Here is a 19,763-nt window from a genome sequence, read left to right as displayed (position 1 = left end):
CAAAATTTAAAAGTATGGCCAAAAAAAAAAAGGCATGGAAGCTGTAGTGTGGCCCTGTGAATTACACAGTATATCCTTAATCCACACATCTTTACTTGTAAGTGTTCATTGCAAAGGACCACAGGTCTCGTTCAAGGCTTCTTGCTACCGGGCAGTCACTGGGACGGACTCCTCCTGGATATCCTGTTGCTGTCCTGTGTCATGGAGATCCTGCAGCTTTGGGTCTGCAGATCCGGCCCCCTCACATACTCCAGCCGTGCACAGATGGGGTGCATGTTGGATGGGCTAACTCAGAGTCCTGGTTCTGGGCTGGGTTCGTCAGCCCGCCAGCATCCTCATTGTCACCACCAGGGGGAGCTCTCCAGCCCTGCCCCAGCTAGGAGCTGGGCAGGTTCTGCTCTCAGGCCCACAGGACTGGCCGACCTGTGCCCCCACCGACAGAGTCAGCTCTAGTCTCCTGTGAGGAAGAGCCGGGCCTGCCACAGGTGGCAAGGGACAAGTGGGGAAGGCATCTCTCCTTCTCCAAAGGCCAGCCTTTCCTATTCCAAACTAGGACACAACGCACTCCTTTAGAAACTGCTTCTTCTGTTTTTCTCCTGTGTGTGTGGTGTGTGGTGTGTGGTGTGTTTGTGTGTGTGTGTGTGTGTGTGTGTGTGTGTGTGTGTGTGTGATGTAGGGACAACAGGACGGCCACTTCTCTCCTTCCACAATGTGAACCTAGGTTGTTAGACTTAGTGCCAAGTACTAAGCCATCATCCTGTACCTGCTGCTGAAGCTAAAGAAAACGTAGAAAGTGTGACCTTCAGACTCGCCGCACTTCCCCCTGTTCGTAGGACTCTGGCTGACAAAGAACAAGGGGAAACCAGGGTACACAGATGACTTTAAGATATAAACCTAAAGTAAACCAAGACATGCTGGCCGGCATCTGGGAGAGGTTCGGCTATGACAACTGGGACTCGGGGACTCTGGACTCTTGCTTCCTCATTGTTACTTCCTCTTGTGAGTCAGAGCAAGCCTCTGAAAGGACATCAATAAGGTCCGCCCAAGTGGAAATGCGGAACGGCAATCCAGACGCTATCCCCGGGGATGGTCACTAGAGGGCCTGGAGACCGCCTGGTGGCTTCGGGAACAGCTCAGCTGAAGGAAAAGGAAGCTTGGCACAGATCACACATCGAGGAGACCGACGCCATCAAATTTAGTGGCCTATGGAAAACCTATCCCTCCCCACTATGATTCCAGCTCAAGATGCCTGGACTTTGCACAGAGCAAGACAGCAAGTACTTGACAGCGCGGTGTGGCTAGCCCCAAGGGGAGAGGGACACGAGACGCGTGCATTGTCATAGATTAGCTCATCTGACTTCAGAGTCCAGTAAGGAGCCATTACTGTGTTCTACAGGAGAACACAGGCACAGACAACAGGTAAAGCTGCCAATTCAAGACCGGGATCTAAACAATACCCTAGCGCTATGCATCACTGCTCCGCGTAAGTTTACAACTGCCACCTCTGTGAGAAGAGACAGCCGTGTGTCACTTCTTGGGATTACTGGCCTGTGCCACCACACCCAGTTTTTGCAGGGCTGGGGACCAAACCTAGGCCTGGGTGCACCCTGAGGGACAGCCTCACCCTCCCCAATTTCAGTAGCTCAGCTGTCGGTCTCTGCCATGCACTCCGTTTATCCATCAATGCCCAGCCCACATCTCCCTGTTGCTCTCTGACCCTGAGCTCACAAGTTTAAGGGACCTCATCTTTCATCCATCTTCGACATTCGGGGAGAGGCTTTTCTTCCACATTTCCAGAGTCTATGATGAGCTTGGTGGTGTAGGCCTATCATCCTGACTGCTGGGAAAGCAGAGGCAGGAGGATCAGAGAGAGGTTCGAGACTTGACTAGGCAACAAATGAGTTCAAGGCTAGCTTGGGCAACTTAGTGAGACCCTTTCTTAAAAGAAAGAAAACAGAAAAGGTGCTGGAGATCAGATCAGTGGTACTGGACTGTTGGCACCAAAAAGGCGGGGTGGGGAGAAAGAAACAGACCAAGTCTCTGCTTCTCAGAAGACAGAGCTCCGAGGCCCACCTCCGCACGGCAGCTCCGGCCCAGCCAATTACCTTTAATGGGAAGGCTGAGTGTCACGGCCATGGTGCCTGCCTGGCCAGCAGCTTCTCTGCTCCAGCGCCAGCTACCTTCTCGTGGGCACTAGCCACATGCCCAGGCCAGCTTGTTTATGCCAAACCCAGGCAGTCACAAGCTCTCTTCGCCACCCAGCCACTGGCCTCTCCAGAGCTCGTGGCCACTCACTCACAGCCTGTGACTCCTACCAGGCCCCCAGGGAGGACGCTGTTCCTGCCAACATGAACACTAGGGCAAGGCTTGCCTGACAAACGAGCTGTTACCTCAGCATGAGCACCCTGCCCCCACTGTCATAAAAAATGGGTCTCACATTCACGGACCTGTCCTTAACCCCATTCCAGGACTGATACAGCGCTAGGGTTCCCTGCACAAATAGACCTTGCAAACCAAGCACCTTCATTTCCAACCACCAGGACCAAGCACAGCTGCAGGGAGAAGGGACTGGCCAGCCCTCAGTTCCTAGCAGCAGAGCCGCTGAGCCCAAGCACGGGTCTCCTCGCTGTGAACTTCTGGTGTCTAAGGCTATCCTGGGCTGTGACTCCCTCTACACATCAGCGGCAGCCTCCCCTCCATTACTGGGGACCACCAAAAGTGTCATTCCACACTACCACGTGTCCCCCTGGGGACTAAAGTCAACTGCACAGCACTGAGAACCACTGACCAATTGGCCCGTTCTAGGGCTTTCCCCTTTTACAGTACGGGTACACACGCAGCACTCACATCGCTGGGCCCTCGGATTCAACCAACTTCAGAGTGGTACAGCAGCCTACACTGACATCCCAGTGCTGGATAGATAGACAGACAGACCCCTGGGGCTTCTGTCAGAGGCCAGTACAGCTGAGCTCCTGGTTCAGTGATAGACCCTGTCTCAAAAAGGAAGGAAGACACCCAACGCTGACCTCTGGCTCCCACACGTATGTACACACACAGGCATGGAGACTTGAGAGCACACACAAAACCATGTAGCGCAACCGTGACACCCATTTGATGGATCAGGAAATGGGGAGCTCCCGTCAAGCAACCTGCCCACTCCACATGATGGGAAGGAACAAGCTTTCAGACCCACCTGCTCCCTCCCACATCTAGTCCTGATTCCAGCCACACATCTCCAGATTCCCTTAAGGCCACACCGTCCCTCGCTCTGGGCCCTCAAGATGTACAGAAGGACTCACCTCGGTTTTCTCCAGTCCTTCCTCCTGCCAGGAATACTACTGCCATCCAGGTGGCTCAGCTGTGTCCCCATCGCCAAGCACAGAGCGGCCCAGCAGACATCATGAGTCACGGGTGAGAACAAAGAAAAGAGGAAAGCCTGGCTGAACTGTGGCTGCAGCACCCCAAGATGCTGGCATGAGACACACCCTGGGTTAAGACATCCATGAAGGCCTTGTTAAGCTCTCAAGAGACATGCAGACCCAGCCGCAACCACCAGCTAACCTTCCCAGGCCTAGGGGATCCCACCTGCCTGTGTGGGTCACTGACCTCCAGCCTTACGAGGTTGATCTGAGGGGCCAGGCAGGAAAGAGCCTATCATGGGCTGTGCCTTTTGTCATCTATTTTGTTTTGTTTGTGGTACTTTCTGCGTGCTAGACAAATGTTCTATCACTAAGCTAAGTTTCCAGTCCTCGTCTTATCTGTTGGGTTTTGTTTAAAGGGGAAATGTGTGTTGTTGTTGTATTGTGTGTTTTGTTTCGAGGTAAAACCTCACGTATCCCAGGCTGGTCTTGAACTCACTATGCAGCTGAGACAACCCTGAACTTCTCATCCTTCTGTCTCTATCCCCTGAATCCTAGGATTTACAGGTCTGCATTGTCACACCTGGTTTATAAAACTGGTGCTGGAGATGGAATCCAGGGCTTTGTGAACGTGCTGAACAAGGAATCTACCAAGCACACTGTATCCTAGCCCTTCATCTCCTCTTTAGAACGCCAACAGGAGTGGAGTACAGCTCAGTGGTACAGCAGCTGCCCAGCATGCATGAAGCCCTGAGTTCAATCCCCGGCACTCTTCCAGCATGTGTGCGCACCCACACAGACAGACAGACTGACAGACACACACACGCACACACACACACGCACACAGACAGACAGACAGACAGACACACACGCGCGCGCGCGCACGCACACAGACAGACAGACTGACTGACAGACAGACACACACACACACACACACACAATGATTATGATGATGATGATGAGGACGACAACGGTGACAGCTATTCTTAGATCATGCCACAACTGTGAGCTAGCCAGCTCTTTTTAGAAAACAAAGCAAAGGCTGGATTGTAACCTTCATGAATGTTTTGAGCTATTCCTTCTGCTCTAGGTATGGCTTCCATAGCATCAATACAATGTTTTCTCTCTCTCAAAAAAAAAACCAAACCTGCAGGGACAGAGGAGGGAAAAATTGCTACTGTGACCTAAATGTCAAACCACAGCTAATAATGACATGGATTGTGGTCCACAGGTACAAGGAAGTACGATGGGGCCCTGAAGGCTGTCATTAGAAGGTTACGTAAGGACGGGAAAGTCTTACAGCAGTAAATATCACAAAGCGGAATGCAATCTACCACTTCTGTCACTCAAAATCTCACAGAGAGCCAGCCTTGAGGGCCAGCCACAAGTACTATAATCCAGGCAACTCTGGTCCCGCCCCTCACCCATGCACATGCCGGGTGTGTGGACCCAGCTTTTTAAAAGACCCCGCCCACCTCGATCTCTTTCCTGTTCCCCAGACAGACAGGACTTTCCCTGTCTCCCTCCTCTCTCCTGTCCTCTCTCTGTCTCTCTGTCTCTTCACCTCTTTTCTCTTTCCTTCCCCCTCCCTCCCCTTCCTAATAAAACTCCTCACTTATGCTCTGTCTGTTCGTCCCCGCCTGGGTCACTCTCACCCGCCGTGGAATGCACTAAGGTCCCCTACTCGCTTTATTATAACATTGGTGCACGTGACTCGGCAGCTCCTCCTGGTATTTGCTCCTGCCATGGCAGTCTGAGACATGCCGGGACCCTGTAACCTTCAACTCGGTCGCTTTTCCAGCTTGGGGTCTCTGGATTCCCCCATCTACCACAGACACGTCCAGTAAGCCCGCCCCTCCCTCTCCACTGCCCATGCGCCCATAGAACTCGTATCTCGAACGTGGAGTCTCACTTCATAGGTACTGGGTGACCGCACGTCTCCTGGGAGCCCCGGGCTCTGAGTCTGCACTTGACGGCCTGGGACTCTCGTACCTGACCCTCCCTTAGTCTCTGGGACGCCAGAGATTATAGGCTTTGGATCTTTTCTACATCACTGATGGAAACTGTGCAACCCCCCCCCCTTCCAGATATCAAACCGCATGGCTGCCCTAGATTCTTCCAGTGGCCCAAAGTTGGAAGTGCGGCCTCTGCTCCTGTTCCCCGCATGCTAAAACTCTCCCACCCACTGCATGGCCTCCTGCTGCCTCCCACCTTGGCTAACCCTGTCTGGGGACAGGAATCCTCCCTCGGTCTGGGAACACTCTGTTCCGCTAGGCATCTTATGTTCCTGTTCCAGAAGTCTCTCTCTCCTGTCTGTCCCATTTCTGCCACTGCCCACCATCCAGCCCAGGACGGCAAGCTCCTCCTCCTCACCCTGCTTCTCCTCCGAGCAGATGCCAGGGGCTCACAGGGGTCTGACCCTGAGACTAGCAGCATCTGCTCGGAAACACTTTTGTTGTCTGCTTCATCTGTACGAAACACGTGTGTACGTATGCTGTGCGTGGTGCGGCCACACCTGTGTGATTCGGGATGCCTGAGTACTTTAATGTGTGTCTTGTGAAGCGCAGTTTTAAGCCCATTAGACACCCTACAGCACTGCACAGGCACCATCTTGCTAAGGTCAAACACTTAACTTGCTTCTGGCAGCTGCCATCTTGAATTAGGTCGGGCATGCGGCCAACTGCAGGTCTGCCCACCCACGGGGTTCCTGCCTCTTCTGCACCAGCAGCCTAGGCAGGGGTCAGGGGTCAGCCCAGCCAGCCTCTGCCAACAAACCCTGCTGCCAGCCAAAATTCATTCATTTTTTTTTTGTCTTTTATTTTTCTCTCTAATTTCTTCTTCCACTGGCTCTGCTGCCCATGGCTTCTTTGCCTAATGGAGAGCCTTTCCCGGGCCCGGCGGGGCACACATTTCATGAAGGAGAAAAACCCTGTCTGCCTTCTTGTCCCTCAGAGTTCTAGATCTGCGCTGTCTCTTTAAATGTCCTGTCTGTCTGCCGCAACGCTCGAATCAGAGACCACACTCTGGCTCTTCCTTCTTACTTTTACCCAGGGCTGTCTGATGTCTCTATGTGTCTGTGTACATGCAGCTACTGTTTAAGAAGTGTGCCGGGCGGTGGAGGCCCACGCCCTTAGTCACAGCACTCGGGAGGCAGAGGCAGGCAGATCTCTGTGAGTTCGAGGCCAGCCTGGTCTACAGAGCTCGTTCTAGGACAGCCTCCAAAGCCACAGAGAAACCCTGTCTCGAAAAAACAGAAGAAAAAAAAAGAAAGAAAGAAATATAAGCCAGCTTTAACTATGTATGTGTATCTCCTTCTAGGAAGCAATAAGTCTCAAATATTTCTAAATTGTTATGTATTCTTATATGATGACAAAATTTTTACTTTAAATTGATAAAAATTTAAGCTTATAAAGATCTACTTCAAATTAACACCACCCAGTTCTTCCTGTAAACTGTTTACAAGAGTGACCTACCAAAGGAAAATGAAATCTGTTATAAACTAAACTTAGAGATTATTTCCTCCCATACTGTGTAACCTTCACTACTGTCAGTTTTTAAGGTTAAGCTTCTATTACAAAAGGGGATTTTTCTTCATTTCTTTGTCCTTCACAGGCATCAATCTAACCTGCTAAGTCTGGAGGGTTCTGAGGAAAACGTCCCTCCACAGCCTCTTAGCTTGGGTCCAGTTCTCCAGACAGATCCTGCACTAATGTCACTGTAGTCATGCTAAGACAGATCAATTACAGGGAAAAGCCTTACCTAGCCACCTAAGTGCTTAAGGCTGAGAGATACTAAACAGGCAGCCCTCAAATGTTCAGAAATTGAGAGAATATGACATTTAAAATGTTTTATTAAAAAGCCTTTCCTAACAGAGAGACGGGCCAGCTGCTGGCACTGCCCATTCCCTCCAAGAAGACAGCTGGACACTTCTTGGACACGCTAACCACTGAGCAACCCTGCCTTTCACCTCAACTGCTGCAAAGGACTCTTCAGACTGTGGACACGAGGACACTGGCATGGACCTCCAGGCTGCCTAAGGCCAACGGTAGGCGAGTCTTCCTAACCCACAGGATCTCCCAGGGCCTTGTGGGCCCAGTGCTAACAGCAGAGGGTGGGTGTCCCTGAAGCCTCTGCCCTTGAAAACTGTGGAGGACTCTGGGAGTGGTGGCCAGCTAATAAGTCTCTGTCATTCTCTAATCATTAATCCAGGAAAAAAGTCATCCTTCTCGAGAACTCTGATGCAGCTTAATGACTGGCAGATTTCAATATAACTTATTACCATTCCTTTGTTTAAAAACAAGCTTCAAGGAGCCGGGCGACAGTGGCGCACGCCTTTAATCCCAGCACTCGGGAGGCAGAGGCAGACGGATCTCTGTGAGTTCGAGGCTGGGCTGGACCGACAGCCTCCAAAACAATACAGAGAAACCCTGTCTCGAAAAAAAAAAAAAAAAACATGCTTCAAGGTATAAAGTTTACGTATGAACGTAAAAGCTTAAGATGCAAGGATCTAAAAGTGTCTTAAGGTATAACAAAGTGTACAAATACAAGTTATCAGATCTCTTTCTCATTATGCTACTGTTAGTATTCTTAACATTAACCAATGAAGTTCTGATAAGCTATTAATCCAACTCTGACAGAGTACAAATGTTAATGCTTTCGGCCAAAATCATTTCTGACATGAATACACTGACATTTCTACAATGCAAATCTCAACACAGATTACCAACAGTAAAAATGCTAATGTGTCTGAAAATGTATCTTTTCACACAGAATTCGTGTGAGTTCCTCCGCTCTGCCAACATCTCGCCAGATCTAAGAGGCTCCAGAGAGTTCCATACAGCCTGGACTGCGATGGAACAACCAGCTACCCCAGGACGTGGCAGCACCCCAGCGTGCTCAGGTCCCCCCAGTGATGGGTGACGACGCCCTTAGTCCCTAACCTGCCACACCTAACTCCATTTTTAATTAAAAAAAAAAAAAAAGAAGCAAGAAATGCTGTAGTCCAGGCAGACCGAGCCCCGCCTGTCACCCAATGTGCATGGCAGGTTATGGACCTTGGCTCTTTAAGAGAAACACACCGACCCATTTGGCTCCTTCCCACGTTCCCCTGGGGCAGACAGGACTTTTCCTGCCTGTCTCCCTCTTCTCTTCTCCTCTCTTCTCTTCTTCTCTTCTCTCTTCTCTCCTCCTCTCTGTCTCTTTACCTCTCTTCTCTCTCCTTCCCTTTTCTAATAAAATTCACTAAGTTCTGTCCTCCACCTCGGTCACCCCCGCCAAGGTTCCCCACATACTTTATTATAACAACAGAAAGATACACAATGGCCCAGGAGAGAATCTTCACCATGCTCAGGAGAGACAGAGGGCCAAGGACCCCAGCACACTGTACACCCTAACAAATTAACAGTCAAAAGATCCATCAGACTACATAACGACACACAGCCTTACTTTCACGACTTCCAGGAAGGGTTCCTTTACGTTGTCTGAGCTGACTCTGAGCCTCCTGCCTCAGTCTCCCAGATCTCTGGAATGGCACAGTACTATTTTGGATTTGAACAAGTGATTTTTTTTTTCACGGTCTCATGTTGCAAAGACTGGCTTGTAACTCATAAGCCTCCTGTCTCAGCCTGGGATTAAGGTATGTCTTACCACACCCAGCTAGAAGTGGGAATTTTCATTCACTGACATTCAGAATAGACCAGCTACAGCTATAGACTTTGGCATGGACCACATAGCAACCATTGCTGCTTGACAAAGTTCCAGCATTTTGACACTGCAGACCATGCTTCTCCAGTACCTTTTTATTTCATTTTTAATGATTCTCACTGTTAATGCCTTTCTTTCCCTTGGGGAAATTTTGTGCCAGCTTTGGTAAAGGATGGAAATGTGTACAATGGTATCTCCTCTCTAAACAAAATAACTCTTTGAAAGTAAAAATCTCCAACACTGGAACCAGGAATCTCTCTGTGCCCTCCTAATTACATCAAAAACCAGGAATGTTAGAGATTCACTGGACACAACTGACCCCAAGGATGAAGAGCCTACAGCCCAGACCCAGAGCCTGAGGCCGTCAGGGGCAACGGTTCAGCTACTAAGTGCAGACATCAGAATGCAGGTAGAATGGGAAAGCAGTGAGGTACCAGAACCTTCCCTCTGGGGAGGGACGAGGGGAACAGGCCCATACAGTAAGACTAAGACACAAAAGGATGCAATTAGGGAACAGCTCCGTGCTTAGCCCCTTGAGGTATGAAAATTGCTCTTAAATTATAGTGTAGCGGTCAGTTCCTTGGTCCTTCTCCCAAGGTCAAGCATTTGGATAAAGGCCTCCATTCCCTTGAGGGCTTGGGGAAAGTTCCTGAAACCAGTCGTTCCCTTCATCTCTGGCAAGAGAATTTGTGTCCCTTGGTTAGCACAGGAATGTGCCCACCGTCAAGGCCAGGGTCAGAGTCTCAGCCCCTGATCACAAGCCGCACCCAGCTTACTTGCCCCCTTCCTCCCAAAGGTAGGCAATAAACGCTGTTGGCAGCCGTCCTAAATCACCCTCGGGTCAGGCCCCCCCGCCATGAAGCAGTCTTCAGAAAGACTTCTTGGAAAATGATAGGCCTTGATATTAAAGATTAAAAAAAAATATATATATATATATATATTGCAGTTGGTGTGTTTATTACCCCATATTCTAAAGCCATTCATGGCCAGCATTGTGCTTAGGGGCTTTTTTTTTCTTCCTTTCTTTTTAAAGCAATAAGTGAAAGCATTTCTTTAAAAGGCACCTGTTCCTTAAACAGGTAGGAAAATTCCTACTTGTTTCCTCCCTTCTTGGGGAGCAGCCCCGTACTGGCACCCTAGAAGCATTCAGCAAAGCAACCCTTGGCCTCCCCTGTCCCTTTCCCTTTTTCAAAGCAGCTGGGATGATGGTGGTATCCCACAGCTCATTTGATCTTCAGGTCCTTCAAGGCTGACTCCAATCTCTTCACATCCCAGATGCTCATGCCACCATCCATGCCTGTAGTGCAGAACTGCGAGCACTTGGCTGCACCACCCTCAGAGCTGGCCTTTTTGTCGAGGTTCTGGAAGCGTTCTCGGGCTGTCAGGCCACGCTGGGAGCTCTGCTTGGGCACATCCAGCCGACCACCAAAGCTCATTGTCATAGGTAAATAGCACAGGGAAGCAGTCGTGGCCCGCTGCCACTAGACTGTTTTCTGTGATGAAGGTGATGGCCAGGAGCGGCAAGGTTTCAGAGGCCAGGGTTGCATCCGTCAGCTTCTTGTCAGCGTCTGCCAGGCACACGGTGCTGTCATGGCTTACCCACGCCACACGGCTCCCGCTGGCTGAAAAGCAGACACCATGCACCCAGCCACAGCTGCTGCTTGACTCGAACATCAGCTCCCCAAAAGGCATCTTAGAGCCCCACGGTGTAGGCACCGGCCGCTCCTCCACCTCCTTGATATAGGCAGAGAAGATGCTGCATTTGAAGTCACAGGAGCCCGCAGCTAGGAGCACGTTGTTGGGGTGCCAGTCCACGCTGAGGACCGTGGAGCGGATGGGCTTTTTGATGTGCTTGCACACCCACCAATCATTCTCCTGCTCAAAATAACAGATGGAGATGACACGGGAGCCGCTGCCCACGGCCAACTTGTTCTCATTGGGGGCCCAGCGCACACAGCGCACAGCTTGGTTGATCCGCAGGATGACCAGAGTGGGCTTCCACGTGCGGCCCTTCAGCGTCCACACATAGGCATTGCGGTCTGTGCCGCAGGTCACAATGCGGTGTCTCTCAGGGGCCCAGTCGATGCCTGTCACCTGCCCATTGTGCTCCTTCAGCTCGTGAACCTTGCTCCACTTGGCACCACTCTTCTCAGAGATGTGCACCTCATGGTTGTTGGGGCAGATGGCGGGCGATCTGTGTTCGGTCCTTATTCCAGGCATGGCAGCTGATGGGCTCCACCAGGAAGCTGTGGTAGGCCATAGTCCCTTGTCTTCTCGGGGCGCCCCGGCCGCAGACTCTGGACAGACGATGCGCCGAACTGGCTCTAAAGTTTATATAATTTTGACTCGTGCACAAGGGTGCATCGTGTATAGAAGGGAGCTCAAGACAGACAATATCCGTATCACTGCTCTGTAACCCTGAGAATTTCATGACTAAGGGAAAAGATTCCATGCGTCTTTGTGGGTCAGCGGAATAAAGACTGTAATCTATGAAGACTTTTCTATATGCCACTCAGTTTATAAGCGGGGTGGAAGGGCATGGCCCCAGGCTGGCCCAACAGAACAGCATTTATGTAAACGTGTCTGCTGTGTGGTTTACTTGGCAACAGAGCGTGTGTCATTTTTACAATCAGAAAACTCCGGTGCAATTAGAAACTTTGGAGGGGACAGTGACAGCGGAGGACAGGAAATAAGTAAAGCCCTACAGGTTGTTTGCTATTCAGAATACTTCTTAAGTAGCACAAGGAAAATGCTTAGTATTTAAATACATCTTTGAAACACTGGAAGGGACCCAACCACCCTCCTTTGGTCTCCTGACCTAAGCTCTCTGGTATGCAAGGTTTAGCTTCACTGAACAAACCGCTCACATCCAGAAAAGCCACTCCAACAGGCTTCCCAGCCTGCCCAAGACTACTATGCCAAGAAAACAGTAGGTGTTTAATAAGTGCTGGTGGGATGGTTGTGGGAGAATGAATGTGTAGCAACCTAATAATTAACTAGCAAATTTCAAAAGGCGGACGTCTCTTAACCAGGCAACTTCCAGTGGGAAAACGTATTCAGCTGAGTCACGCGCACATATTTACAGATACATAGAGCATGATCAGGAATGCTCTCCCCCCTTCTCTCCTGCACCCCTCCCCAGTGTTGGTTAACAGGCTGAAAAGCTAAAAACGACCCTGACAATCACCAACAGAGAGCAAGACGAGACCTCGGTGTCTTAGTTTTTCCACAGAAGGAAGGGTCGAAAAGAAATGTAACTTCTTGTTCTTTCAAATCCCACAGACCGCACACTGAAGGATATTAGCTCGTACTGTTAAGAGAAGGACACCAAGATACAGAATATTTGCAGTTTGAAGAATACAAGGGGAGCCGGGCGGTGGTATCCTGGCATTTGGGAGGCAGGTCTCTGTGAGTTGGGGCCAGCCTGGTCTACAGAGCTTACTCAGAGAACCCTGGGGAGGGGAGGGAATATGTTCTCCTCGTCAGTGCTTGCTTCAGAGAGTGGTAGACAGGGAAGAGCACTGAAACTCACTTTTCCCTTCATGGTCTTCTAGGCTGTTCATCTTTTTTTAAAGCAAAGGCACCATCCAGACCTAGTGGGCTGTCACCCCAGTTACTCTGGAGGCAGAGACAGGAGGATAGCCAGCTCAAGTCTGGTTGAGAAGCTTGAACAATTCTGAAATTCCCTCACAAGATTGAAAACAAAGAGGTCTGGGGGGTACAGATTCAGTGGTACACACCGCTCGGCTCGTCCCTGTACTATAGCTGCACAAAGTTCTGGGTGTGATCCCAGGACAGCAGCGGTAGAACACACCTGTGATCCTGGCTCTTGGGAGGGGAAGGAAGTTAGTTCAAGGTCATCCTTGGCTACACAGAGAGTCTGAAGGCAGCCTGGGCTAAAGGCTCTATCGAGACAGAAAGAGAGAGGGAGGGAGGGAGGGAGAAGGAGAGGGGGGTAGGGGAGGGGCACCATTCATGAAGAAAACTGCAGTCTGGTTTTTATAGCCATTTTCTAGAAACCAGAAGAAAATCTACCTAGACAAAAAGACTTCGGTGCCATTAAAAGCTATTTCAAAGCACAATCAAAGGTGGCTGGAAGGAAAGAGGGCAATTCTAACTCGGTATTGCCCTGTAAGCTTTCAGCTCAGTTCTAACTCGGTATTGCCCTGAAAGCTTTCAGCTGAGGTCCTGGGTCACGGGTGAGGCCGAGTGGGAGGGGGAGCCCAGAGAGCACTCAGATCCCACCCCCAGCACAGCACCCTCCCTCCATCTGCTTCCACACAGATCACAGGCCCTGGCTGCTTCGCACAAGCACTCCCCCCCCCCCACCTGGAAGGCAGAGCACCCACCTTGGGGTCCAGGCCCCTGAGTCCCATTCTGCCAGGCTTCATACGCCCGTGAAAAGCTTCAGGCGGGGCTTCAGTGAGACAGTATGGCCCTGTAACTTTGGTGAGACAGTCTTATGGCCCTGTAACTTTGGTGAGACAGTCCTACGGCCCTGTAACTTCAGTGAGACAGTCTTATGGTCCTGTAACTTCAGTGAGACAGTCCTACGGCCCTGTAACTTCAGTGAGACAGTCCTATGGCCTCGTAACTTCAGTGAGACAGTCTTATGGTCCTGTAACTTCAGTGAGACAGTCCTACGGCCCTGTAACTTTGATGAGACAGTCCTATGGTCCTGTAACTTTGGTAAGACAGTCCTACAGCCCTGTAATTTCGGTGAAACAGTCCTATGGCCCTGTAACTTCAGTGAGACACTCTTATGGTCCTGTAACTTCAGTGAGACAGTCCTATGGTCTTGTAACTTTGGTGAGACAGTCCTATGGCCTCGTAACTTCAGTGAGACACTCTTATGGTCCTGTAACTTCAGTGAGACAGTCCTATGGTCTTGTAACTTTGGTGAGACAGTCCTATGGTCCTGTAACTTTGGTAAGACAGTCCCACGGCCCTGTAACTTTGGTGAGACAGTCCTATGATCCTGTAACTTTGGTGAGACAGTCTTATGGTCCTGTAACTTCAGTGAGACAGTCCTATGGCCCTGTAACTTCAGTGAGACAGTCCTATGGCCCTGTAACTTTGGTGAAACAGTCCTATGGTCCTGTAACTTCAGTGAGACAGTCCTATGGCCCTGTAACTTCAGTGAGACAGTCCTATGGCCCTGTAACTTCAGTGAGACAGTCCTATGGCCCTGTAACTTTGGTGAGACAGTCCTATGGTCCTGTAACTTTGGTGAGACAGTCTTATGGTCCTGTAACTTCAGTGAGACAGTCCTATGGTCCTGTAACTTCAGTGAGACAGTCTTATGGTCCTGTAACTTCAGTGAGACAGTCTTATGGTCCTGTAACTTCAGTGAGACAGTCCTACGGCCCCGTAACTTCCCTGAGTGAATCGTGGTGACACAGAGCCAGGGATGGAGCTGAGTGGGCGAGGTGCTTACCTAGCATCCACTGACACTCACTCCCCTATAATGCCAGCACTCAGGAAGCAGAGGTGGACTATGGGAGGCTCAAGACCACCCTCTGCTACATGGGAAGATCAAAGCCAGTTTGGGCGGCCTGAAACTCTGTCATATAGATATGGGCTGGATATGGCTCAGCAGTTACGAGCACAGGCTGCTCTGACCAAAGACTCGGGTTCAGTTCTCACGACCATCTGTAACTCAAGTTCCAGAGGATCCAATGTCCTCTCTTGGCCTCTGTAGGCAGCAGACAGACATGTGACACACTCATACACATAAAACAAAAACAAATCTGTGCGTGCGTGCGTGCGTGCGAGTGTGCGTGCGAGTGTGTGTGTGTGTGTGTGTGTGTGTGTGTGTGTGTGTGTGTGTGTGTGTGAGAGACCTTACTCTATGCTACTTTGACCACGCCATACTCTACATGGGTTTTCCCTCTGTGGAACTTCTGTCCCAGATCCTTACATAGCCAGTTCTACGACCAATATGCTGGGACAAATGTTACTTCTTGTTAAGGTGGTTTATGCCCACCCTAGTTCCTCCTGGCTGAGGTTTACCCAGCACAAACCCCATGAGAACATGGACCTGACCTGTCTTGTTCAAGACTATATAGTAGATGCTTAATAAACTTAATAGATGTTCAATTAAAAGGGAAAAAAGACCCCTGCCCACTTATTCTGTCTCTGTCTGTCTGTCTGTCTGTCTGTCTGTCTGTCTGTCTGTCTCTCTCTCTCTCTCTCTCTCTCTCTCTCTCTCTCTCTCTCTCTCCTGCTGTTCCCCTGGGGCAGACAGGACTTCTCCTGTCTCCCTCTTCTCTCCTGTCCTCTCCTCTGTCTCTTTACCTCTCTTCTCTTCCCCCACCCCATTCCCTTCCTTAATAAAACTTCTCACTAAGCTCTGTCCCCCGGCATGTTTGTCCCCTGCCTTGGTCACCCTCACCTGCCATGGAATCTGCCAAGGATTCCCCTCTTGCATTATCCTAACACTTAATCCATGCTCTCTGTACACAGTGACCCCGAGCAGTCGTCACCCGAGAGGTCAAGGAAACTGAGGTTCTCAGAGGCTAAACTCAGAAAAAAGGACAGGGCAAAGTTCCACAAAAATCATCTTTATAACTTGGGGTGGCAGCTCAGAGCCACCCTCCCTGGTCACTAACCCCAGGGATGAATACAACAGGCAAATCAAAAAGCGACAGACTCTGGACTTGGTTGTCACCTACTTAACCTGAGGCAGCTTAAAGCGAGGGCGTGGAAAGCCGGTGTGTCGGCACACACCTACAATCCCAGCACTTGGGTCACTGAGAGAGGAGGAGGATACTGGCCGTAAAGAAAGACCCTGTCTCAGAGGGATGAGGGCTGTGGAGCCCACCACACGGGGCTGGTGCACCCTCAGCACCCCTGTAAACGCTGTGTGTGATGCTCACATTCGCAGTACCAGGCAGATGCAAAGGAGCAGGAGCCCTCCGGCCAGTCAGTTTCACTAAACAGGTAAACCCCAGGTTCAACGAGAACCCATCTCAAAATAACACGGACATCCGCCTCTGGCCTCCACACACCAACATAAAACGGATGAGCGGCCCGGCACGGTTAAAGCACCCTTTGATCTGAGCACTCAAGAGGCAGGGGCTCTGAGTTTGAGGCCACGAGAGAGCTCCACAGTGAGACCTCCTCACAAAAGGGGGGAAGGGTGTGAGAAGGGGTGGGGCCTCACAGATACTCTCTATGTAAAAACACATTTCACTGGTGACACCAAAACGTCCCCTCCACGCCAACAGGAAGAGTGGGATGGGGGAAATCAGCTCTCGGTGAAGGAAGGAAACCGCCCAGGTGCTCCAAGTTCATTCTCCGGCTAATGGAGTTTAACCTCTTTCACCTCTGGTTACATTCCACACCAAATCGCCCAATGAGCTGCACATCCTAAAAGCCCAGGACTCCAGGTGAGGGTAGACTTCTAGCCTCAAGCTGGCCCTCCATCTTCCTCTACATCAGTGACTGCGGGTTAACCCCCCAGTGGGCCTTCGGCACTGCCTGGAGGCATTTCTGGTTGTTGTATTAAGGGTTGGCACACCCAGCAATCTGTGGGCAGAGGCCGGGATGTTGTCAAACACCCTGGAGTACCCAGGGCGGCCCTACACCACAAAGAACAGTTCGGTCCAACTGTGGACAGGGTTAGGGTTGAGAAAGTAGGGCCCTATCCTCCCACACCTTGAAACTTCCATAAATACAGGATTTTGCCACAACAAGGTGTCCTCAATCAGCTAACCCCAAGGGGAAAAAGTCAGGCACACACCTCCACCAGCGCAGATGATAGCCCCAATTTCTTGTCAACCTAAGACAAGCTTGCTCCAGTATGTCTTGGCTCTCCTTGGGATCCAATCCACTTACTTTTATAAAAGTTCAGGAAAGTTTTTAAGAGCTAGTGTTTTTACTGAACATTAAGATCTGGTCATAAAAGTCCCGCCTTGCCCTCAGGCATATCAGACACTTGTTCCAGAATCCTAGGGTGCCCAGGAGAACAGCCCTCAGCCTACTCCCTCATGCTAAGGCAAACACACCCCGGACTGAGACAGGGTCTTCAGTCTAGCCAGCTGGGGATAAGGAGCAGCGGAGCAACCACGAACTTGCCTAGCTATTCAAGACCCTGGGGGTCATTCCCCAGAAACATGGAAAGCATTAAGGAAAGACCCTGAGGGCTAGAGAAATGACTCAGCAGGTAAAAGCCTGTACTGCTTTTGCCAAGGATCTAAGTTCAGTTCTCAGTACCTGCATCAGACAGCTCACAATCACCTATAACTCCAACTCCAGGACACCCGATGTTCTGGCTTCCTCAAGCACCTACACACATGCCCCCTCACCCCCCCCCCCACACAGACGAGACAGACAGACACACACACAGAGAGACAGACACAGAAAATTAAAATAAGCATGGTAGACACACCTTTAATCTCGCCCAAAAATTACTTATCTACCTACCTACCTATCTACCTGTTTGAGTGCACACACACACATCAATTAAAGCCAGGTGGTGGTCACGCACACCTTTAGTCCTAGCAGAGGCAGGTGGATCTCTGAGTTCAACGTCAGCATGGTCTACAGAATGAGTTCCAAGACAGCCAGGGCTACAGAGAGCCCCTGTTTCAAAATACCAAAAAAAAAAAAAGTTAATCTCACTATTCTGGAGGCAAAGTTGGGCTGATCTCTGTGTGTTTGAGGCCAGCCTGGTCTATGTAGTGCCATCCAGGCTAGCCAGAATTATGTAGTAAGGCCCTGTTTCAATGGTGGTGGTGGTGGTGATGATGATGATGGTGAGTCTTTTTTTTTTTTAAATCTAAAGGCACTTGGGAGGCTGAGGCAGGAGTATGGAGAGTTTATTTAAAGCCAGCACAGACTACACAGGAAGATCCAAGCCAACCTTTGTCCCAAACAAAGTAACCTACTGAGCCAGGTAAGTCCCAGTTCAGTCACCGTAAGGTTGAGCTATGAGGCAACAGATCCCCATTTGACTACTCACAGGCGGACATCACAGGACTCCACCCAGGAAGATGGCCAGCCAGGCATGAGACAGCACAAGCCAAGACAGCGGACACCTGGCCTTCCAAGAGAATAGCAGTGAGGAGCAGTGGGATCTACAGGCCTGCTTTCCAGAAGCAGCTACAGTAAAGCCCAGCATTATCTAAGAGAAGCCAGAATTCAGGTGTTGATGCAAAACCCTCCAGTAGTTAAATATCAGAGGTGACAGCAGTTCACACGACTGAAATAAAGCCAAAAACCACAACTGGTGATGGTACACACTTGGGCAAGGGAATCTGGAGCTCAGGGTCATCCTCAGCTACATAGCAAGCTTGAGGCCAGCCTGGGCTATATGGGAGTAATTTTAAAAAATAATAAATATTAAAGATTAAGTAAATAAATGAAGTCGAGCCAGCCTAAAAGGAGGCTAGACCTAAAACCCAATTCAGAACGCCTATCTCAAGCACGCACAGTCAAACACTGAAACAGGCCTACTGCCACTAGCCTAAAATCCCAGCAGCACTCAAGAGGCTGAGGCCAGAGGACAGAACGTTCCAGGCTAGCCTGAGCTACAAAGCAAGATTCTGTCCCAAAAACAAAACAACAAAAAAGCCAGACATGGCGGAACATGCCTTCAATCCCAGCACTTAGGAGATAGAGACAGGTGGCCTATAGGTTTGAGGCTAGCTTGGTCTATACACATCAAGCTCCAGACCATCATTATATAGGATATCCTGTCTGCAAATAAATACATTTCCAGTTTTATTTATTTGTTCAAATGTTGGTTGAGTCTACCAGATGCAAGGCACAAGGCCCAGGGAAAAACCAGCGGGCATGACCTCACTGCAACACAAAACACAAAACACAGACCAGTGTTTTATCCCTAATGTGCCAGAGAGAGGCTTCAAGGAAGCTTGGAAGGTGTCCTAGCGTTTTAGGTCATTTATTCATTCAACGAGTAATTACGGGGCACCAGACTGTGCCTTAGATATTAGGATCGCAATCACATACACAGCAGAGAAGTATGTCTGAGCTATGAGGTGGGAGCAAAAAAAACAAAATCTGGGTGTACAAGAAGTGGCAGGAGTCACGGAGGAGACACCTGAGGAGACTCTGTGACCGGAGAAGAGAGAAAGCAGCCAGATAAGAACAGAAAGAGAGCAGGGCCAGATGTTCCAGAGCCGAACACAATGGGAGCCCTGAAGGGCACTTAGCAGAGGAAAGGCAGGGTTTGCTCTGCTCCCCATTTCTCTGTGTCTGTCTCTCTTTGTCTCTCTGTCTCTCTCTGTCTCTCTGTCTGTCTCTCTGTCTCTGTCTGTCTCCCTCTCTCCCTCTCTCCCTCTCCCTCTCCCTCTCTCTCTCTCTCTCTCCCTCCCTCTCTCCCTCCCTCTCTCTCTCTCTCTCTCCCTCTCTCCCTCTCTCCCTCTCTCTCTCTCTCTGTTTGCTTTGGTTTGTTTGTTTGTTTGTTTTTTCGAGACAGGGTTTTCTCTGTGTAACAGCCCTGGCTGTCCTCAAACTCAGAGAGATCTGCCTGCTATTTCCGAGTGCTCTTAATAGAACTTTTCTGGGCTGGAATTGGGGGTTCAGCTGGGAAGAGCTTGCCCAACAGTTGCCAGGCCTGGGATTCTATCCCCAGGCATCAAAAAACATCACAAAAGAATAAAACTCTCAGGCCAGGCGTTGGTGGCGCACACCTGTAATATCGGGGGGGGGGGGGGGGGCACAGAGGCAGGCTAA

The 19,763-nt window shown here is 50.2% G+C and overlaps 2 protein-coding genes across 4 annotated transcripts in view; both read right to left on the bottom strand.

Annotated features, from left to right (window-relative positions):
- The window catches only part of Abcc1 (ATP binding cassette subfamily C member 1), a 113,139-nt gene that overhangs the window by 88,483 nt on the left and 4,893 nt on the right, over positions 1-19,763 (bottom strand). The window lies entirely within an intron of this gene.
- On the bottom strand, positions 10,003-11,530 carry LOC101842172 (actin-related protein 2/3 complex subunit 1B-like). Its single transcript, XM_040733403.1, is given in 2 exon segments — positions 10,003-10,499; positions 10,501-11,530. Coding segments are annotated over 2 exon segments (996 nt in total). The 5' UTR covers positions 11,283-11,530; the 3' UTR covers positions 10,003-10,285.

Source organism: Mesocricetus auratus, unplaced genomic scaffold, assembly GCF_017639785.1.
Source record: "Mesocricetus auratus isolate SY011 unplaced genomic scaffold, BCM_Maur_2.0 Super-Scaffold_100031, whole genome shotgun sequence".
NCBI lineage: Eukaryota > Metazoa > Chordata > Mammalia > Rodentia > Cricetidae > Mesocricetus > Mesocricetus auratus.
The sequence above is the reverse complement of the archived record's forward strand: the minus strand, read 5'-3'. Positions and strand labels throughout refer to the sequence as shown.